General features: G+C 45.7%; 1 protein-coding gene across 1 annotated transcript in view; it reads right to left on the reverse strand.

Moving 5' to 3' along the window:
- Positions 1-4,775: 4,775 nt before the first annotated feature.
- The window catches only part of Gldc (glycine decarboxylase), an 83,692-nt gene continuing 65,226 nt past the window's right edge, over positions 4,776-23,241 (reverse strand). Inside the window, exons 19-25 of the mRNA XM_021647898.2 lie at positions 21,397-21,509; positions 20,197-20,338; positions 17,299-17,410; positions 9,897-9,992; positions 7,800-7,972; positions 6,151-6,231; positions 4,776-5,441 (exon numbers count right to left, since the gene is read on the reverse strand). Of these exons, the coding sequence (XP_021503573.1) occupies positions 5,298-5,441; positions 6,151-6,231; positions 7,800-7,972; positions 9,897-9,992; positions 17,299-17,410; positions 20,197-20,338; positions 21,397-21,509 (861 nt within the window). The 3' untranslated portion in view covers positions 4,776-5,297. The remainder of the gene's footprint in view (positions 5,442-6,150; positions 6,232-7,799; positions 7,973-9,896; positions 9,993-17,298; positions 17,411-20,196; positions 20,339-21,396; positions 21,510-23,241) is intronic.

The raw sequence follows: 23,241 nt of genomic DNA on the forward strand, positions 1-23,241 counted from the left end.
TTAAAACATCTGGATGTTCTGTCTGAGGGAGTTTTTCTTCCTCATAATTTCTGTGTTGAGAAGCACGTTACCTCTTCCTTCCACCTGATCCTTCATGCCTGACTTTTAAAGAAAGCCTGTGACTGGCCCTGTGGCTGCTCAGACTCCCAGCAGCAGGCATCAGCTGGGATAAAGCCCTTGGTGGCTAGGGAAAGATGGAAGGACTTGGAGGGGACAGGAACCTCACAAGAAGGCCAACAGAGACAGTCAACCCAGTCCCATCGGGGCTAGCACTTCAGTTTTCAGAGCAGTTTTAGGTTTGCAGAACTGAACATAAAGTACCCTGAGCTCCCTGCAGCTGGATCCCCATCTTTCCATTCAATCCCTGTTTTTAATACAAATGTTGGTTCATTCTTAATTCCTGAAATCCATAACAGAATAAAGCTCATCCACTTTTGTTTTACATTCTGTTGAATTCAGAAGAATTATAAGCACTCTCCAACTCTATTTTGATTTACTCACTTAAGCTTGTATGTTGTTTATTTAGTGGGGCTGTCGATTGAACCCTGGTCCTCAAGTTAATGCCATGTAAGGGCTCTGAGCTACAACCCCAGCACAACAGCTCCCATTTTAGAGTTTAATTTTTAACAGAAAAACAAGGCATCTTCCTTGTGGGAGTAAATTGAAATAATGTTTTATGGATTTAAACAAATATGCTTTTCAGGAACAGTGCTAGAGAAGAAAGGGCTGGGTTACTGGTTTATCTAACAAAGCTTATCACACCATCATTAAAAAATAAAACAAAAACTCACTGCTTTTATTGAAAAATCTTTGCCAGTTCTTTGGCACCAGATCCTGTCTCCTGCCATGTTTTCTGAGAAAACCGGTGATCTGGGAGCAGAAATCTAATTCTGAGAAGTGGGGGAGGCTCCAGGGGATATGGTTCTGAAGTTCAAGCTTGGCAGCATGAGGCAGCAACAGCTGGGAGACACTCTTGAATAGGGACTAAGTATATCAGGGTCCCAGGAGGAGCAGAACAGACAGATTTACGAAAAGGGATTCATTGCATGAGCTCATACAGGGGCCGGGTGGTCTCAGTGGCTCAGAACTCAGGCGCTGCTCCGTACTCAGCAGTTTCAGTGTGCCGCTCACTGCCTGGAAGATGCCTGGAGAACCACTCACTGTTCTGCAGTCCGTTCTGGAAAGCTGAAAGTGCTGGATATGGTAGCAGCTACAGCCAAAAAGTACATGAGTCATAGCAAGGAACAAAGGTGGCCAGGCTGAATAGAACTGCTTCACATCTGGGTTTCTGATGGGAAGCATTGCTCCTACTTCTTCCTGGAAATACCCTCAAAGATCTGCCAGGGGCAGGTCTCTTAGTTGATTTTCAGATCCAGTCAAGCTTGACGAGGAGTAATAACTGGTGAGATGAAGCAGTTAGTGAAGTTGGATGGGAATCACATTAACAAGAAGAAAGAGGGAGGGGAAAAAGAAATCACATGATCAAAAACCTTAAGGCTCCCTGTACCCCTAGGTAGTATTGTACCCTGGGTTTCTATGACAACCCTTGGTCCCCTTCACCAACCCTGCTCTCAGGGATCACTGCTCTGGTTTAAGTTTTCAACATCAAGCACCTGTCTCTGGCATCCTTAGTCTTGTCCTCAGATTTGGACTCCTGCCCTTGCAATTGTACTATTTGTCTGGTAGATAACCTGTTTGGGGGAAGGGTGCAGGAGAGATGTTTTCTTTACTTGATTCAGGTAGGATTAAGCCTAGCTGACCAAAGTGCACAGTATCAGCACCTCATTCGGAGCAGCTATGGAACGCCTCAGGCAAGTCAAAAGGGTCTTTTGTCAAAGTAGTAAGATTGACCTTGAAGGGCTGGCCATGTAGTTCAGAAGTTAGAATGTGCAAGGAAGGCCTTCAGCTAGATCCCCAGGACTCCAGCACCATCCCACCCCACACCACCTCACAAATCAACACAAGACAAAAATTTAACCTTTAAAGACCCATCCGTTGAAGACCTAGTGTTCCAGAAAGTTCTCTAAATTATGAACAAAAAGAGATGAAATTCAGTCTTTTACCTGGAAGAGGGGTATGATATATTCAATAACAAAGAAATGGTTTCTTGGCCAAATACAGAATTAGTGTCCCTTTTCTGGGTGTAAAGGCCACCTAAGACAAGCTTTATGGAAAGCGAAATGTCAGCACTTTTGACAGTCTGCATGGCATTGGGCCAGATACTGGATCTTGGATGTTTCCAAGGCATATGGATTTCATCGTTTCTATTATGAGCCAGAGTCCTTGTATCCTGCCAGATGAGGACCATTCCTAGATGGTACTGGAGCCCAGGGCATGAGGAGACAGAGGACTCCCAGTTCATAGGACACAGGCACAGGCCTTTCATAGACTCCTAGTCTAAAACTGCTCAAAGGCACATTTACACAACTTTGTCCTTAATGCAACTCTTTTGTACCACTAAAAATAGCTGCAAGGCTAAACATTAGGATATGTGTTTTACCAGAATAAGCAAAACTGTTTTTAATTAGGGGCGGATTCTACACAAAGCCAGAGGCTTTCTTCAAGGCCTGGTGTTTCTGTGCCTGACGCAAAAAGAGCCGTTCACAGCAGATGCTGCAAGTGCTGGTTCCCACGCAGCATGACTCAGGGTCATCCCCTAATTCACAAGATGCTAGTTCTAAGTGAACACAGCATAGGAAGCCCTCACTCAACGCTAGGAATCCAGCGAGGACTGAGATACAGTCCTGTTCTCGCTTGCTCTGTGAAGCAGAAAGACAACGGAATAATTAACAAACATCTTTTTAAAAAAGGAAGGAACAAACATCGGGAAGAGGGAAGATAAAGTCTCCCATTTCTCAGGGATTCGAGGAAGACCTTTATAAGGTGCTGAGATATGGGAAGCAAATAGGAGCCAAGCAAAATATTGTGGGATTGGGGCAGTGTTCCAGGCAGGAAATCCCCTACCTGCCAAGACCGGTGGAGGAGGACCAGCCTAGCATGAGGTAAACACAGGAGAGGTATGACAGTGCAGGATGAGTGGTTACTTGCTACATTCTGAAGACAAATATAGATATCTAGCTGGGGAAAATGACCTTAGCAACCATCTGCAAGCACTTTAGCAAAGTAGAACACAGCTGTTGGTTCCATTTATTTTTCACATGCTGGTGCTTCCACAGAAAGGACCGCTGTGTTCAGATGCTCGCCCACGCTCAGAAAATGGTTTCCTGCTCAGCAAAGGCAGGCTCTTCAGGTTTGCTGTTGCTATGGTAGCCTAGACTCCCATTTGGCACTGTTAGGCACTAAAGCTAGGTTCAAATTCTGCCTTTCCCCGTGATCAAGTGTGTGACCTCTGGAATTTCTGCATAGTTTGCTAGGGTCAAGTGTGATTGTTTAGATACTTATTACCTGAAAAGTGCTCAATAGCTATTATTTAAATTATTAGTGGAGGAAAAGAGAACCAGGGACTTCATTGCTTTGGTTAGGCTAAAACAGGTTGTTCTATATGCTTTTTATGTGTGAGATTATATGGAATCTGGCAGAGAATTCACAAGAGCACACAAACCTTCTGTTCAGGTCACTAGCATGAAGCATTAAGCTTAGTGATGGAGTAAATTGTTGGGGTGATCCACCTGAAGGATGGTAAAACCAGGTAAAGAGCGTCACCACAATATCTTGTAACTGTGAGGTAAGAGCATCACAAGTCATTGCTACTTTGGGGATGACTTATTTGTGGCAGGTAGGCTAGCTGCCCATCTCAAACTCATCATTTCCATTTCTTAAGTTAATAAACATTTCATCTTGGACACTCAGCATGCCCAGATAGAATGCTCCGTAGTTAGAAGTTAAGGGTCTTGCTAAAAAGCAATCAGAACTTATTGAGTGGAACTGTTTGGAAAGCTTTTCAAGAGAAAATGGGATCTGCCTTTTGCTTTTTGTCCCCCCCCACCCCTTTTCTTGTCTAGCTGGCATATAAGATGCCTCAATATAGAGCAGCCATCTTAAAGTCATAAGGTGTATGGACTGTATGCAAAAGATACTGAAGAGCATCTTTGAAGGATTGCTGCATCCGGAACAGCTTGGACCTCGAAACCTAACTGAGGTGACAAGGGAATGAAGAAAGGACAGACATATGGACAGACATAGCCGGATTGGATGTGTCTGGGATTGGGTGGGCCACGCTTGTGCGGAGGAGTTGGCACCAACTGCATAAAAACTTGGAATTTCAGTAGCGTGATGAGCTCAGCACGAGGAGGAGTTGGTTTGTCTCAGTAGGGAACAGTGTCAGGTTGCAGTCATCCAGGAGAAGGAAGCTGTGACTGCTACTTTCTATACACACATGCCAGCACAAGAACCAGGAACTCTTTGCCAATTTCGAGCTTGACATGGGTAAGGCTTTGCTACTTCCCATGAGCCTCAGACACTGGTCCTTGTCAATAACACACATTTACTTAAGACTTCATCTACTCCTGTGTTCACTCAAGTCTTGCCCCCTCCCCACAAAGGACTGCGAGCCTTTGGCGCGTTACCTCTGGGCACACTGCTAAATGAGCCTTCCGTAAGAAACTGCACTTCTGTAAGTTGAGGTTAAGTTGCACGTGGCCCGTGATGAAAAGAGCCAGAGAGGCCTCTCTGGTAAACAGGCTGCGTAGACTGTTCTTAGCCAATCAAAAGCAAGAGTGATCATGTAAACATAGCTGTTGGTTGAGTGTTCTCACTGCCCTTCAGTTCCCTCTGAGTCCAGGGCATCATGGGTATAAAAATAAAATGGGACAGCATTATTCAAATTCAGTTTTATTAGAACACTAACAAAAGCAGATAAAAAAAAAACCCACACAGTGGAAGGAAACCACTCAGAAATGCTGTGACAGATCAGGCACATTAGTGATAATTCTTCAGTGTATACAAAATGTAAACATTTGCCCTGGGATTTCCCTCAGAGGGCACAGTCCACAGGGGCTTATTTGGAACAGAAAGAATGTCTATTGAATCTCCAGCATAGGCTCTGACCTCTGCAAACTTCCTGAATTAAAAAGTTAAAATTTCCTAGCACACCCCAGATTTTCTATTTGGAAAACTAAATGGCTCCCAGTCAAGGCAACGTGAACAGCAACCACCTGGCAGCTGGCAGCAACCACTCACCATGCTAACTGTGCTTACATTACCTTGAAAGATTACAGAAATATACAGCATACGAAACTCCTGAGTGAGCCACGTGCAGGAGAGCAAATGTCCTCATCAAATGCTCCAGAAAAGGCCGTCAAATCAGTCCTTTGAACTGGGGGTGGGGAGAGACGGGACTAAGAGGAGGCCCTTTTCTGTTCGGAAAACGGAGACTCGTAGACCCCCATGGGTGGGCAGGTGCAGACGAGGTGCTGGTCTCCATAGATGTCGTCGATCCGAGCAATGGTTGGCCAGAATTTGTTCTCTGGTTTCACGAAGGGCTGAAAAGGACAAGATGGAAGTTCTGGGATGGTCCGAGTCCTTTGGGGAATGGTGAGGTAGTGATTGGTGTTCCTACAACCCAAGGCACCACTGGCCCAAGTATTACAAACCACTTTTCACAATTTCGACTTTGGAGTCTCTATGCCTCTGGGACTAGAAGATGCCTTCTGCATATAAGAATCAAAAAGGAAAGGAAGACACGGAGAGACGGCTCGTTGGTTAAGAGCACTTATGGCTCTTGCAGAGGGCCTGGGTTCAGTTCCCAGTACCTCCACGGCAGCTCACAAACGACCTGAAACTCAGGGCCAAGTGAATCTAAGTCCTCACCCCCGGGGCCTTCTGTATGCAGCACACACATAAACTCATCCACAACCCTGCCCCCTGCCGCACACACACAAGTAATAAATCTTTATTCAGATCACACTACAGTCCACCTCCCGCTGGATTCGGTAGAGAGCACGCTGATCCATCAGACCAGCACTGCTGCTCAGTGCTGACACCCTGTCCCTGGGGGCTCCCAGGCCTGTGGCTGACACTCTGGATGAGCTCAGATGGCTCTCGAGGTCTGAGTCTTCCGTTTGTTCCTCATCCTCGTCGTGGGCCATCCCAGACCCGCTTTTTATGAGACCGTATGTAGGTGGGAAACCCTTGCCGGGCAGCATCGGCTACAATAACATCTCAGTTAGCCGAGTTCAGCTCAGGACTTACCAGGGGAAATGCCGCTACCTCTCTGGAATATGGCCGATCCCAGTGGGAGGATGTGACACAGGTCAGGGAGTGTGGAGACATCTGGACAGAGAAATGGTGGCAGAGGGTCAGGTCAAGATAGTGTGCTGACAGGCGAAGTCCTCCTCCCCTACTGTCTGACCCTAGCCTATCAGGTCCTGTCAGGACAGCCTGGATCCTCTTCCTCTGTGGGCTAGCTAGGTCGCCCCACAAGGGAGAAGTGGTCAAGGAGCAGGCAACTGACTTCATGTCAGAGATTGTCTCTTCTCCCCTAGGAAAGAGGGATAGGAGAGGAAGGGGGCAGGGGAGGACCAGGAGGAGATAAGGGAGGGGGCTACAACTGGGATACAAAGTAAATAAATTGTAAATAATAAAAATGAAGAAAATAAAAAAAATAGTATGCTGCTTTGTCCCACACCTCATCCCAAACAGAGCTGATGGAAGCTCACAGACAGGAAGCTGCTCTTTTGCTTAAACTAGGGGGGGGCGGGTCAGTGACATTTTTATGAGGACCTATGTCAAACAGTAGAAAAGTTGGATAATAATTTACCACCAAAGGGCAAGTTGAGCATTTTTCCCCCTCTAAAAACCATGCTTGCTTCACCTTTTAAAGTGAAGCAGCTGGCACAGGCGGTGCTGCCCACGTGTCCCTCCATCCATCTCCATCCATCTCCACCCTAGTGATGGCCACTCCCCCTGAATCTGGTGACTCGAGTTTCCACTGTTTATACACCGTGCACACAGCAACACCGAGCGTGAGCTGTCACACCTAACGGCACAGCCTCACAGTATGAGGGGTCCTCCCTTTGATGCAGCATTTCAAGCAAGGGCTTTTAGTAGCTCCACAAAGCACCTCCAGACAGGGTTCTGAGCCTGCCTCAGCATCTTTCTCTGGCTCATAGCCAGGAAGATGCAACCGCTGTCCATGGAGTATTCTCAAGCTGTCTCCTGATTGTTTACAATGAACCAGGAACACACCACTCCAAAAATAACGCGTTTTGCAAGAGGTTGGGGAAATGTTGAACTTTTTCTCCACATGGGCCATTAGGCACTGTGAAATTCCCAGGCCGAATCAAACACCAGTTAAATTGGTCTGTGGTTGCTATGCCAATAAGAACCGTGTTTATATGGAGAGCTCAAGAAGGGAGTGAGTGAAGCAGGTCTGCGACAGTCTGATACAGTGTATCCAGCTAAATGATAAGAGTTTTCCAGCTAGGGAGCCATCTTCCTCCGTGTTTGGAGTCCACAGCCGTTACAGCCCAAGTCCATCCAAGTCACTGCTACAACCAAGTAACCACCACTGCCATTCAAGAAGATAGAAACTGCTTGCCGTGTTTCCCATAATTGCCTCATTCTGGGCAGTAATTTAATCATCAGAGAGAGCTCTGGAAGGGTCAGCACACTCCCTAGGGACCATTTTCTGTCTTTCTTTCCTTCTGTTCTTTCTGGTTTTTCAAGACAGGGCTTCTCTGTATAACCTTGGCTGACCTGGACTCCCTCTCTGTATACCAGGCTGGCCTCAAACTCACAGAGATCCACCTGCCTCTGTCTCCCCAGTGCTGGAATTAAAAGTGTGCGCCACCATGCCCAGCTTCCAGTTACCATTTTCAATTCTCTGGGATGTTGTATACCTTCAGGGGGTTGACCCTCGGGTCAATGCGGCCCTCCTCTATGTCAGCAATCTCTTGCCGGATGCTGATCATGGCATCACAGAATCTGTCGAGCTCTGCTTTGTCCTCTGACTCGGTGGGCTCAATCATGAGAGTCCCTGCCACAGGCCAGGACATGGTAGGGGCATGAAATCCTGCAAAGGGAGACCAGAAGAACAGGCACAAATCAAAGTTGGCAAATGTATAGTTTCCTAATATGGCATTTTACAACGACAAGGAGAGAGAGAGAGAGAGAGAGAGAGAGAGAGAGAGAGAGAGAGAGAGAGAGAGTCAACAGGCTACCAGGAGAAAATCAGAGTGGGGTTTCCATTTCACTTCATGTTTTAGAATCTTTCTAGACTGAGGCTGACACTCAGCTGCAGAGCATCTGCTTAGCATCCACGAGGTCTGAGATTCCAATCACAGCACCTCAGAAGGAAAAACAGAACAACCAAAAACCAAAACCCCCTTTTTATGATGGGATGTTGTAATGTCAAATCCAGATTTAATGAGGAAGCAAGCAAATGTCACTGTTCCCATTTACCTTGTGAAGAAGCTGAGGCTGAATCAGCATGTGTGAACCTTTGCCCTTTCTTAAACACAGTGTAACCAATCACACCTGAAGCCTCTGTATAAGTTTTCAAACGCAAAGGACTCACCTACCCCTCATTCCTCAGACAAATCTATGCACCATTTTTGGTGTGTAATACTAGAAATTGAACCTAGGCCCTTATTTGTGCTCATGTAGACTTCCAGCAATCTGTCTCCCTATCCCATCTCTGACACTGTCTTAAGATGAAACACAATCTCCCCAGCTGAAGCCCCTCCCAGCTAATCTTGCTCCAGAGAACAGAGGTTCCCACATTCTGGCAGGTCTCATCATTCCTCAGAGCACAATGCCTTAACCTTCCAGCTTCCCAACATTATTTTAATAAAATGTTCAAGTACATGGGTGATTTAAAAGCACTTGTAGCGAGGTACCCACGTAGCCCCTAGAGATTCTTCACTGATGTCTGCTTCATCATCCATCCATCCATCCATCTTATTCTTAAAATTTGTTTTCATGTATTTAGCAGATGTGTGTTTGTATATTGGGAGCCTTTTGGGAGTTAGCTCTCATTCCACCTTGTGGGTCCCAGAGACAGAAGTCAGGCTTGGCAGCACATGTCTTTAGTCACTAAGCCATACTGCTAGCCCCATCTTATTTTTAATGTAATTCGAATAACACTGCAACCATCAGAACGTTTTATTTTGCAAGCGGTTCAGAATGCCCATCAGTGAAAGAACTCAATATGCATGCATTTTATGGTACACCTTACAGTAAAATGCAAAGATCTTAGCTAAACCATTTAATGGGCTTTGCAAAAAGCACACATCTGTGTCACCTAACCAGCAAGGAGTTGTTTTGTTCTTTAAAGCATAAACTCACCTCATTATCTATTAAGATCTGCCCTCGATGCCTTATGTGAACAAATTTAATCCATATTCTGCTGAGTGGCTCCCGCACCTGGAATCAGCCACCTGCTATTCTAAAAATAGATTCTTGGATCTTCACCCTAACTCAGGAAGGGAGGTACCCAACTCTGGGGTTGGATGGGTGCTACCACACAGGTAACACATGCAGGGAATTGAACCCAGGTCCTCTGCAAGGGCAGAAGATGCTTTTAACCCCCAAGCCACCTCCCTAGCTCCTTAATCATTTGTTTTAAGAAGAAATGTACGTTAGACATTTTTAAGCAGTTTTATTGACGCATCTTAATGAGAGGCCCAGGCATGACTCCTCATGAGTGGATGATCCTATGGTGCAGAATTACGCACAATTGATGAGAATGCGAGAGACAGCGGTTATTAATGAACTGACAATCAGGTCCTCCCTGTCTCTTCTTGGCACCCCTGCGGGCTGGCAGCAGCAGGCCCCCCTCCCTTCCATCAAGCTCACTTCCTGGACGGAGGATGAGTCATGGCCAGTTGGGACCAGGGCATGCAGTTCTTGGATACATTATCTAGTCATGTACCTGACTGCATGTGCTTCTAAGACAGCCTATAGGAACAATTGTGTGGGTATTAAAAAACACTTACCATAATCCTGGAGCCTCTTGGCAATATCCACAGCCTCAATATTGGCAGATTTTTTGAAGGGCCTTGTGTCCAAAATAAATTCATGAGCCACAAACCCTGTTCAAGAACACGGTATCAGTTGAAGGTGAGTATCGGCTTGTTTCACTCATGTGAATATCAACAGTTCAGCTCATTACACAGCTCCATGGGGACTAAGAGGCTAAGAGAGCTTGATAAGGTTACAGTTGGCAGTGAAGACCTCATTTACTCTCTCACACATTTGTCTGATTTGTTCACTGCACATCTGAGAGCCTGATAATGGATGAAGGAAGTTGGGGGGTGGGCATTACTGGAACATTTAACAGGAGATATCTGGAATGTCTGTTCTGAAGACTTAAAATCTACTTGCAGCAGTTGAAGGCAATCCTGATCCTTTTATACAAATTCTTTTCAGAGCTAAAGCTTCACTGATAAATTCAGCCCCTTTACTTGGAAGGTTAAATAACTCCATCCTGGGCATCTATGGTTCAGGCCAATCAGTATATTCACAGGACACACGCAGAATTTAATGTGGTTCTTCAAAGAAGTCTCAAAGGTTTAATTTCATGCTGCAGACCAAGAATTAGAAATAAGCCCTGTCAGCCAGATGAGGTGGTGCCCACCTGGAATCCTAACACTAGACAGAGGCAGGAGGATCACACATTTAAGGCTATAGATCAAGACTTTGTCTTCAAACAAAATCCGAAAAAGAAAAGAAAAGAAAGAACTGAAGAAGGAGGCACTGTCAAACAGTCCATGTAGAAACAATGCGACTGAAATCTGTGGGGGTCAATTCGCCTTGATCCCATGCCTTCTAGAGCCATCAGAAAAGCATCCCTTTTCCTCAGAGCCCCTCTAAGACACAGCATTTAGACTTGGTGGCAGTCAGAGGCCAGATCTCAGGATGCTCTTCTGTTTTCAGCTTTGAGGACCCAACCATCAGAATGAACTAGAGATGGGGCTGTAGAGATGGCTTAGCAGTTAAGAGCATTTCCTGTTCTTCCAGAGGACCTGAGTTTGGTTCATAGCACTCATGGCAGACTGCTCACAGCCGTCTTAACTCCATCTCCAGAGGATCTGTCCCCCTCTTCTGGCCTCTGGCGGCACAGCATTCATGTGCAAAACCCATACCCAGACATATACATATGTACATAATTAAACATAACATAAGGAAAATCTTTAAAAGAATAAGCCAGCGAAAGTAAGTCAGCTTCAATCAGCATTCTTGAGAGCTTCCCAAATTCTATGGCCCGCCTAATGATAAGTTTCCTTACTTGTTTTTAACCAGCCTAGGAAGATGGGCAGGAGGTTAAGAATACTTACTCTATTAGGATCTGGGTTCAAATCCCCAACATCCATGTAAAATCTGGACATGGCAACGTGTGCCTGAATCCTCCAGGAGTGAGGGGAGGAGGGTTAAGAGGAGAGAGACATATGGTACCCAAAACTCTCACATGACACCCAGCCTAGCTCAGTAAGCTTCTAACAATGAGACACCATCTCAAGGCAAAGGGAGGCCTGCTCTGGCATGTGCATGCCCATAGCACACATATGCAGCACAGAAGCATGCACACCAGATCAAACCAAGCCAAATAACCCACTTTTCTGACTCTCAGCCAGTGAATCCACTGATAAACCACCAGCCTTCAAAACTAACCGCAGTCACTAACTACCCCTAACGGCCGCCTGAACCACCATTATTTTTTTATAATGAATAAACGCTTTCATCTGAAAACACGAATGTGACAGTGTGAGAATAAATACACTAAAGCTGCCTATTTTTAAAGTATGCTTTCTAACAATGACGAGAAAGAAACTGGTTAAGAATAACTCAAAACTAGAAGGGTAATTTCTAGGGAATCTCAGAAAAAAATGTGCGCAACAGAATAACCATTATAAGTCTTGAGGGGAAAAAAGAAATCACAAAAATCCTTGAGACCTTCAACACCTAATTTCAGGATGCTTAGAGGCCAGTGTCGGCCTCTGCCCTTTCTCCTCTGAGCCCGTGGCTGCTCTCCCAGGCAATGCATCACCAGCCTAAAGACAGCTAGTGATGTTTACTGTTCTGAAGGGCATGTGGCTAGCCTGAGGCTGGAAATGTATGCTGTCAGCAAAAGAGGAGCCATTCATTGGCAGGCTTAGAGGAGAATCTTGCGAATGGAGATCCAGTGGCAATAGCTGGAAGTCCATCTAACCAAGTCGACGCAGCACCGCTAAACCCTAGGTTCCGTCTGCAGGGCCACCACAGACAAGTGGTTTGGGAAGAGCTCCGTTCCAAAAATGAGGTTAGGATGTTATTTTCTCAGTGTACATTCTCATCCAAAGAGCATCCCTCTCTCTCTAAGAGCCCCCTAAGAGATAGCGTTCCAGCTTCAGTGGCTATCCGAGGCAGGACCTCACGATGTTCTTCCATGCTTGCAGCTTCTAAGAGAAAGATGTACAGACCTGCCAGGCATACGGTAAACTGGGGCAATCTGAAACAGCAGCTGCTTCCTGGAGGCACAACCAGGACAGAGACGCCAAGTCGGAGGAGCAGGAAACAGCAAGAGGAGGGGGTGGGAAGATTGGAAGAGCCTCTGGTCTCGGGGAGCTTTTGAAACAATGGTGTTGCCCACACCTGACAGGACCGTGACAAACCTGCAGCAGCCGTGAATGCCCGCACAGACCTGCAGAAGGTCAAGGCGGTCAACATTCCTAGCCTAGGCTCTCCTGACAGTCCACAGCTTCTGCCGAGGGTCGGTTCTGAGGATACGGCCCCTCGTATGTGGACCACGTAAGATTGTCCAGCACTACACCCATAACATGGATAAACTGGACTCTTTGAGTAACGAGTTAGAAAAGAAAAGAAAAAAAAAAAGAAGAAGAAGAAGGACCCAAGCACTGGGGGGAGGAGGTAGAAAGGGAGTGAATATGATCAAAATGCATTGTATTTGCATGTAGGAAATGCTCTAAGAATTAATAAAAATGTTATATTAAAAAAGTGAGGCGGGTGAGACAATAGGAACACCAAATGAAGTGGCCTGGCTCGTGCCGTGATTGTCTTGAACACTATGGGCGTGGCAGCTTGAATGAAAATGGCCGCCATAGGCTCATAGACACTGGCATCATGAGGAGGTGTGGCCTTGCGGGGGAAGCCTGTCACCAGAGGTGGGCCCTGAGGTCTCAAATGTTCATCCCGGGCACACTGTCTCTCTTCCTGCCACCTGTGGATCAGGATGCAGAACTCTCGGCTCTGTTTGCCTGCAGGCTGCCATGTTCCCACCATGATTGTAACAGACGGACTAAACCCCTGAAACGGTGAGCCAGCTCCAATTAAATATTTTCCTTAGTAAGAGCTGGCGTGGTGTCTCTTCGCAGAGACAGAAGCCCTAACTGAGACAGTGGGGTCGTGCTGGGCAAGGTGGGATTCTTCAAGCTCCTCTGGACAATACAGAGGTTCTCACAGAGACATCCTCAGAACGCTGGAACCAAGTAAATCGTGTAAAGCTTGGGTGAGTAATCAAAGAGCCTCCCAGCTCTGTGGTAACCTGAGACAAAACCAAAACAAAACAAAAAACTGCCAGTTTTTCCTGGGAATGACGTCAGGCACCACTGGGCCCCTGGTCACAGCATGTACCGGTCAGCCAATGAGGCCCCTGCTCGAGGTTCAAAGGAAAGGCCACCTGGAAACCTCTTGGGGGACAGGAATCCACAGCACAGCAGCAATGGGTTTGCCCAAGATGAAAGGCATATAGAAAAATTAGTAAAAATGATATGCCGGCAGAGTCTTCTGACAGGAACGCCCTTCAGAACACACTATGAACTTAGCCCAAAAGACAAGAGACATGTTAACTTTGAAAATTCCTTCTCTTACGTATCTACTGACATTTCCGGGTGTGGTGGGGCCACGTGCCTGTAATCCCAGAACTGGGAAAGACGGCTCACTCACAAGTTCGGGTCTGCTTGGGCGACACAGTGAGACCCTCTATCAAAAGCAAAAACAAACAAACCAAAAAAAACCCAAACCTGAAAAGAGAAAAACGAAAACATCTAACAAAAGAGACAGGCCAACACCATCAACAAAACAATAATCCTGCCTAAAAGTAATTCCTTTTTCTCTTCATTGTAGCAGAATACGTGTGCAGCTTCTCTACCTGTCTCTCGCCTGTCACGCCCTTGTTTGTTCAAAAGGCCGCTAGCCTAGACAGTGTGGTTACTATTCAGGTCTCAGAGCACCAGCTCAAGATGGCAAGCCTGGAGTTCATTAAAATCATTGCCTCAGAGGCATCTGTGATTCCAGCATCTGAGTTATCGTTGGCAAATATGATTAAGATGAGCATCAGTCTTCTAACAGTGCTTTTGGACACATTGGAACACAACGTGATTATTGAAAACATCGGTACTTCGAGTTCCCAGAAGGTACCACAGCGCTGAGTTTTCAGACCCCAAAATATGGGATTTGAAATTGTGTAACGTATGCATTTAGCAGACCAGCATGAGTCAATGTTTGGTTTGACAAACTTTTGGATTGAGTAATCAAGTCTACAATCACCAACCCATTTCAGCATGGGATGAGAAATGCTACTTGCAATTTAATTCTGGGGTAAAATGTCAAAACAAGTGGAAATTTCATCCATCTTTTTGTACTCTAAGTCCCGCAGGACAGTGTGAGGCTCTGTGCCCAAAGTCACCACTTAAATGCTAAGTGCATGGTGACGTAGGACCTTCTCTCATGGCTGCCCACCACCCCCATTCAGTTTAAGTCACTTTAATTCCTACTTTTAAAAACTATACTTTGCAATCGGTGAACATATTAGAAAATCGCCGAACTGTGCAGCTTGAATGAGCAAATTGTATTAAAAGGTATGTTAATTTAATCTTAGTAAGGCCACCAAAAGTTAAATAATAAATAATATAAAAAATTAAGGGCTGGGTCAGCTCATCAGTAGGATCCGTGCCTAGCAAACATGAAGCCCAAGGTTGAAAGACTGGTGCTTCCACTGACAACTAAATCACTAACTAGAGAAATCAAAGAAAAACCCAAGTATTGTAAATTAAAACAATAATATCATTCATCCATGAAATTAACAATTAGCTTTTGTTGTTTTTCAGTCACTTCTCATAAAATAACTGGCACAGCGACTCTTGAGAAAATTGAGGACACATGTGTAAGAAGCATCCCTACCCTCTCTGTGAGTTATCTAAAAAAAAGAGAAATAGTCGGAATCTTTTATAAAAAAAATAAAAATAAAAAAACTACTATAAGGGGTTATTCTTATACCAACGTTACAATGCAAACAACTGAGATAGAACGGTAGACTCATGAAAATAGGATGGATGCTATTTGTGGGGTTGTGCAGATGACCCCGTGGGTAAAATGCTTGCTACACAGGGAGGAGGACCGAGGAATGACAGAAAAAAACATTAAATGGCAGCTCATACCTGTGTGCATGTGAGGAGCAGGGGAGGGAGAGAGAGAGGATGATGTTTGGAATCTGAGCAACCACAAAAAGACGTGTGTGTGTGTGTGTGTGTGTGTGAAAGAGACAGAGGGGAGGGAGAGAGTCTGAGCAACCATATGAAAAGACATTGGATGAAGGAGGCAGCATGTATGTGTGAATGTGTCATGCGTGCGTGTGTGTAGATGGACAGAAACTTGCTGTCAGCCAGTCTAGCTGATCTCTGAGGTGGTCAGCTCCAGGTTCAGGGGAGACCCTGTCTCAAAAAATAAGGTGGGCAAGCTAGTAAGGAAGGCATCCTTCTATCGACCTCTGGCTTCCTCGGGAGCTCCTAAGGATGAGTATATCTCTTCCTGTGCACACCCTCCCACACTCAGATGAAAAAAACTGCATCTGTGACGTCAGCTTAGTTCTCTAAGAGAGATACAATAAGATATTCAATGTTAGCTTTATCTGGCTGATGGATGCAAGTATCATCCCAATTTTCTTTCGTGCTTTTTTTTTTTTTTTTAATTTCCCAGGCTTCTGAACAACACACATCACCTATATAAGCACGCCACATAAATATTCCAGCTAAGCACTGGAGCAAATGCACATCAGGAGCGACTTCACAGCCCGGGAGCTGTATCTGGATTAATTAGTAACTGCAGACGCATTTTGCTGTGTTGCTTGGAGACCTCACAACCTTCTTCCCTACTCTCCCGGAGCTTCCTACCCAGGGCTTCCAGTTATTTACCTCTCTTTACTTTCAGGCCCCCTCAAGTATTCCCTTGGGTCCATATTGACAAGGTCAGAACCGCCTTTGAATTAGGGATCGTAAGCAATGGAGATGCAGGCTCTGCCGGGGCTGGATGAACCAAGGGCCCAAGCAGGCACCATGGACCACCCTTCTCAATATTCCATCCGTCTCTTCTTCCATGACTGAAGTAGCCAGGCTGGGTATCTCCCTGGTTCTTTTTTTTTTTTTTTTTCAATTATTTCTATACATACTTATATACAGCATGTGCTACACCTATGCAGGTGCCCTCAGAGGCCAGAAGAGGGCATTGGGTCCCCGGGAACTGGAACTACAGGTGGCTGTAAGCTGCCTGTCGTAGGTGCTAGGAACCTAGCTCAGGTCCTCTGGAAGAGCAATAAATAAGTCCTCTTAACCGCTAAACCATCTCTCTGTCCCCCTGCCTGGTTCTTACTTCCATCACCTCCTATAGATTCTGGGTTGGTCTTGTTCTACCCCCCAGTACCTCTAATGTAAGCCTAACTGCTTACCTAACACACCACATTAATGAGTCACTGTCCAGCTGATCACACTTGCGGGAACCTATCCATCTCACCACCTTAATCGCCTTCAGCCTTTAATGACTCTAACCGTGTCACTCCTCACGTTGGGAAACCCTTAAAGGTGATGGTCTGGCTCAGGAGTTAAGTCTAGATTCTTCTAAGACCTTCAAGGCACCAAGCTCTCTTTTTAACCTCATCTCACCGGCTCCGTCTTCTCCTACCTTACTTCAAATCAAGCACACCCTCCAGGAAACTCTTCCTTGCTTGGCCGGCTCCTGGTTATGTTTGCTCACATTAAGGAACTGTTTCCCTTATGAAACTACTCCACCCTGACACCACCTGCTCTGAGTGGCTCAACTCTCTCAGACACCTCTACAACCCCCTGTGAGTGATCAGCTCTTGGGTTTTCTGTGAGCATCTCTCTCTGTGGTGTAGGCCCCTTGCTGACCTAGGCTGTGCAGACTTAGGATGGGATAGCTTTGCACACAGTAGTGAGTAAGTTGGCTCTATTTCCAAGAGCTCTACACTTCCCTTTTCATAGTCTAAGAAATCAAAGTATTCCTCCCACCTTGCAAAATTACATGTACATCAAGCATGGGTTGGATATAGGGACCACCTCTCCCCCACAAAAGAAAAAAAAATGAAGATAAAAAAGAGTTGATACTTGCCTCTTGCACCCCTAAAAAGGACTCGGTAGTGTTTTTCTAATCGCTTGGCCATGTAGTTGGCATTTAAAATAGCGATTTCTGTGGCCTCTTTGAGGCCCTTTCCTCCCATCATCTGCAACAAAGAGAAAAAGAGCCATCAACCAGCGAATGGGTGAGGTGAAAGGTCAAGACACTAAGCAGATTGCCTCCGGATGAATTCATTCAAAGGAGCTCACCAGCTCACCATCACTTCAGATTGAAAAGGAATGGAAAATTCCAGGAAGGAGATCTGTCAGTCTTCCCCATGCTTGGAAGAATTTTATTTCTTTAAGCACTACTTTTACTTTTGTTTTTTTTTTTTTTTGTGGGGGAGAGGGGAGTGTCATTGTAACAAAGCTGAAAACAGGGCCCATTTGACTGCACATCACACCAAAGAGGAAAGAGAGCCATTCTAGAAGTGTTGTAATGTTTATTTTTCATGTCCTGTGAATTTGAGCTGTAATGAGAATTTTGAGGGATCTGATGAGCTCTTGGTCAAAATCCATCAGATCAATTTGTGTGGTTTGTCTTTCCATCGTCCACGATGAGGAACGCAAACATTATTAAACGATGAGGAACATTATTCATGTTCATGTATGCCAACTGCCAGGTTCAATCTTTTCATATTCTGGTGATTGAGTCCCCGCTGTCATACAGGGCAAAAGTCACCAACAGCAAAGCGTTTAAAATCAAGATTACACCACTGTTTGTGGCCGAGGGACCTCATATCCAAATATGTAACTGAGTAAGACAGTGGTTCGAAGTCCAGTGGCCCCAGGTTAGTCAAAGTTGGCTTCGTAATGTAAAAGCTAAGCTTTACCATAAGCATGAAAAGGAGTAAATGAGTGGAGGTTGGGTCTGTGAAGGGAAAGGGGGAATGTGCCAAATGAGAGAACTTAAAATTGTGGGAAAGACATGTGACTATCATCTGGGCGTCACCATAGCAACAGGGAGTAGGACCTCATGATCTAAGTCTTTACTTTGACATGGACTTGGTCCAGCCAACTGCTGCCTGCCTTCCTACATGATGGAGTCACTGAGTACCATTCTCTAAATGCTGATGGCTCTAAGCACAAGCCCACATCAGGGGGATTTTATTCTCATTGGGATGAGACCAAAGCACTTGCTAGCGAGAACAGGCAGTGAAAGTAGCAGGAAGGGGCGCAGAGGGCTTATGGGCATTAGGGAGAAATTATCCTTAGAAAGCATCCACAATGGAGTGCAGACGACAAGGGAGAAGCTCCACCTAATATCTATAGAATTAACAGCCTGAAATAAGATAAGGCTTGGATAAACACTGCTTATTTAGTTTTAAAAATCATGCTGTGTTTGGTGTTCTAGGCAGATGGCCAAAACAGCCTTATGGGGCTTTACTTTTTATACGTAAGAAGCCATCTCCAGCCCAAATATGTTTGTACAAATAGTCCATATTTACAGGATCCACAGATCAAAGGGAGCTGGGGATTTGGTTGTTTGCGGAGATTTTCATTCTTGTTGTTTTTGTTCCTCCTAATTTGCAAAATGACTTGCATGACTTTTCAGAGTCAGCTTCAAGACTCCAGGGTACAGAACTGTTGCTTTTGCTTCCAATAAACTTTTCATTAAGAATCACAAATGAAGCATGCATGCTGGTAAAGCCAGCACTCAGGAGGCAGAGGCAGCTGGATTAGGAGCTCAAAGACAGCCTTTAATGCATGTCTTTAATGTCTCAAAAACAAAATGAAACCGAGAAAGGGGGGGGGGGAGAATCATAGGGGCTGGAGAGATGGCTCAGCAGTTAAGAACACTGGCAGCTCTTTCAAAGGACCCTTGTTCCGTTTCCAAGACCCACATGGTGGTTCATACTGATCTGTAATTCCAATCTGATATACCCAACAGGCAAGACATACATGCAAACAAAACACCCATACACACACAATAAACAAAGCCTCAAAACATGAATTAAAAAGGAATCATAAATAGCAGCCAGCCACGGCAACCCATCCTTGCCTACAGTCCCACAGTTGGGAGGCTGATATGAGAGACTCCCAAACTAGTGATTATATATATATATATATATATATATATATATATATGGAGACTGTGTCTCAAAATAGAAAATAATAAGCTTTAAAAAAAAAAAAAAACATAAATGCCACCACATTCAAAGAAGGCCAGCTCCACAGTTACCCGGCACAATTTCTATAGCTGAGTTTGGGCTTTTGTCTCGCCAGCGGCCACCGTTCCTTTAACAAAGGCCGTTGGTTTGGAAAGGCTGCTCTAATTAGTGACCAACCAAGAGTGCCTAACCACAGATCTGACATTGTAGGAGGTGGGCAGGCCAGTCTGAACAAAAGCTGATTAAAATCAACTCTGCCTTGAGCATTTCTGTGGGGAAGGACAAAGGGGGAGCAAGCCTATTCTCCGACAAAGCTCAATTGCCCCTAGAACAAAGTTCCCCAAGTCCCAAGTGCAGCGCTTCTGAAATCACCCCCAAACAAATTCCCAATTCTCTCTTCTCATCCTCCAGGCTGCCAAGAAATGTTCTCCCCAGGACCTCAGCAAAGTGTCATAATGACCTCACGCACTGCTTTTTGCTTATGCGGAGCCATCTGAATCCGACAGGAAACCAAATGACGCAGCCAGAACATTCACATGATTCATAGAACTTAAGTGTGTCTGGAAAAATGTAAACCCATCACGAGAGCCCAAAGGAACAGATGAGACAATTCTAGCTGGCCTTCTAGAAGGTTTCTTCCACCCCAGCTTTGGCAGGGACGCCGGCCGTCAGCAGCGTTCACTGACTCCCACCTCCAACCGCACATTCCTTCGTTTTTTTAGCCCCTCTAAGAGAGTCTCAAGTCCCACCTCTCCACAGAAACCCAAGTTCACAAGCCTCACCTTAATGTAAGCCCACGAAATGGGTAAGATGGAGCTGGAACCCCACGGCGCTGCACTGACGGTCCCCACGGGCCAGCTGTCCTCATTTGGCTTTATGGAAACAATGGGATGACTGGGCAGAAAGGGAGCAAGGTGCTTCTTCCTGCATTGGTTTGAAAGGACACATTGAAATGATGCAAAAAATAATACAATTGAGCCAAATGGCCAAGTTCTCTGGGAGCGCTGTTCTTGGTGGTAGGGACCTGACACTTCTAGGGGACAGATAACAAGGAAGGGACCTCCATCCCTCCCTGCCTGCCTTCTTTCCTTCTTCCCTCCCTCCCTCCCTCCTTCCTTCCCTACCACCTTCCAAGAACTGTGTGGAGGACCCTCAGAGCAACCCCCACGTCCTCTAAGCTATCCACTGAACAGAGAAGGCCACTGAGGAATGGTGCCCCTCGGCCTTCCACTTGGAGGCTAACACATGAATACCCACCCCACTACACTCTGAACCACCTGGGACACTCTTTAGCCGTACATAAAACAAAACAAAACAAAAGGAAAAGCAAGGAAGCCAGGTTCCCAGCAACCCTGACCACTGGCCCTCCCGACCACCACCACAGAAGGCTGTTCTCACTATAATGAGAAAGCTATCAACGGCTAAGAAACATTCCTTCAGTAAATGGTGAGCTCACCCGATTATTGATAGTAATACAGTTTGTTTCCTCCCTATTTAGCACAGATGTAATGAAAATCAAAGCTGCGAGAAGTCCAGTGCCTTTCATCCAATTCACTGTCAATATTATCGTTAACTATTTTTTTAAAGGAAAAGAGCAATAAATAAATAAACAAAAAATAAATAAAAAGCTCTTAGAATCTAGGTTCAAATCCAAGACACTTACAGGTGCTGCCATTCCAGTTGAGACCTCATACTTTAGAAAAGCTCCCTGCTCAGTACCGTTAATAAGCATGCCCTGGAGCCCAGCGAGGCCGAGTGAATACCGTGGCTACTAAGAAAATCACACTTTTCTTTGGAGCCACTCTAAAAGCACGCCTTGCCCAGCCCTGAATCTGGTTGTTGGAAGTGCACTTGATATGAAGGTATTATTGATACGTGATGACTGATAGGAAAAAAAAACAAAAACAAAAACAAAAACAAAATACAAGTTTGGGGCCATCCTACTTTCAAAAGAATCCTGAAGCCAGCACCCCACAACTCACACTCCGATGGGCCCCATGCCAGGGCCACCTCCTCCATGGGGGATGCAGAAGGTCTTGTGAAGATTTAGGTGAGAGACATCAGACCCAAAGTCTCCAGGACGGCAGATTCCCACCTACCACAAAGGGAAAGAGCAAAAGTCAACATCAGAGCTTGGCAGGGCCCCTTCCAATGAGGGGAGGACTTGCTGGTCTGTGCTGTGTGTTCCCAGGAAAGGCGAGCAGAGCCACCTCCATGACAGTCACAGTGAGGTGGCTCAGCGGTTAAAGGTGTGTGACACCAGGTTTGGCTATCTTGACTTTGACTCCACAGGAGCCACATGATGAAAGAAGAGAACTGACCCCTGCAGGCTGTCCCTTGACCTACCCATGCGCGCACACACGTGATTTAAAAATACCAATGAGAAAAAGGGGGTTCTGGCATCCCAGAGTCAAAGTGACTGTGGTTTCTATGGAAACAGCAACTGACCGGTTAGCCCCATTCGGTTAGTCCTTATCCTAAACGTCTACATTAAAAAGAGAGGAGAGGGAGTCCCACTAACCGTGAAGTTACCGTGTTCGTTCTGTTGAACAGGCACCTTTTACAGCACCAGTACCACTTTGCCTGGCAAATTCCAGGCTGGACATTTACTACGCGCAAGGCTGGTTGGCTCCTTGGAAGGGCCTGGACTCAAGACCCTAGAAGATGCTGAGCTGAAGAGGTGGGGGGTGGGGCTGCTGGTCTTCCTGAGACAATCCAGATACCCAGCTGCGATATTCAACTGGCAGTCCTGCCACTTTGACGGAGGACAGACATATTTGCCCTAGGATACTGAAGTAGAAGGCAATCCCTGGAGTACAGTTGTGAACAGAATCAAACTAAGGAAGGAATTTACATTACACAGACCCTCGGTCACTCCTGCAACCCAAGCAGGCAGGCTTCAACTGGTGAAGTTAAAACTCTAGGTGAAGTGGATTGTCTAACCAAGGTCCGAGGGATCTTGGCTTGTGCCAGTGCCCAGAACTTGGTTCTAAGCTCCATCGGCTAGAGAGTGTCCCCAGAGGACAATATAAGATGCTTCTTTTTAAAACTGTTGCCGTGTTCACCACAGCCCCTATCACCTACCTCCTCTAGTTGCTATAAGCTCAGGGAAACTGAGGTGACCTGTGAGATTCTGACGGTAAAGTCAGCTTAGGCAGAGCCATGGTAGCATTTACAGAGTTCCAGGCTCAAGCCCCAGCATCACAAAGAAAATGAAAAAGGGAAGAGAAGCTTGGTTCTGAATTCAGTGTCATGTCTTTAAAGGGACTCTCACGAAGCCACAGAGAGTTGTTTTCCTTGCTGGGGACCAAATTTATGGCTTTCTTAAATAATAATAATAATAATAATAATAATAATAATAATAGTAATAATGAAAAAAAGGGGAAGGTGGAGAAAACTGGGCCTAGAATGATGGCTTGGCAGTTAAGAAGCAGTTAGGGGCTCAGCAGTGGTGGCTCACGCCTGTCATTTCAGCACTTGGGAAGGCAGATCTCTGAGTTCCAGGCTAGTCTGGTCTATAGAGCCAGTTCTAGGACAGCCAGAGCTACACAGAGAAACCCTATCTCAAAAATCAAAACCAACCAACCAACCAAACAAACAAACAAAAAAACTAAAAGAAAATAACAAACAAACTAACCGAAAGAGAACGCATAAGAGCACTAATTGTTCCTTCAGGGGACCTGAGTTTGGCTCTAAGCACCCACATGGTGTTTTGCCAGCATCTGTAAACTCCCATCCCAGGTGATCTAATGCCCTCCTTTGTCTCCTGTGAGCACCAAGGACACACGTGGTGCACATACATACACTCAGGCAAAGCACTCATGCAC

Source organism: Meriones unguiculatus, chromosome 1, assembly GCF_030254825.1.
Source record: "Meriones unguiculatus strain TT.TT164.6M chromosome 1, Bangor_MerUng_6.1, whole genome shotgun sequence".
Lineage (NCBI taxonomy): Eukaryota > Metazoa > Chordata > Mammalia > Rodentia > Muridae > Meriones > Meriones unguiculatus.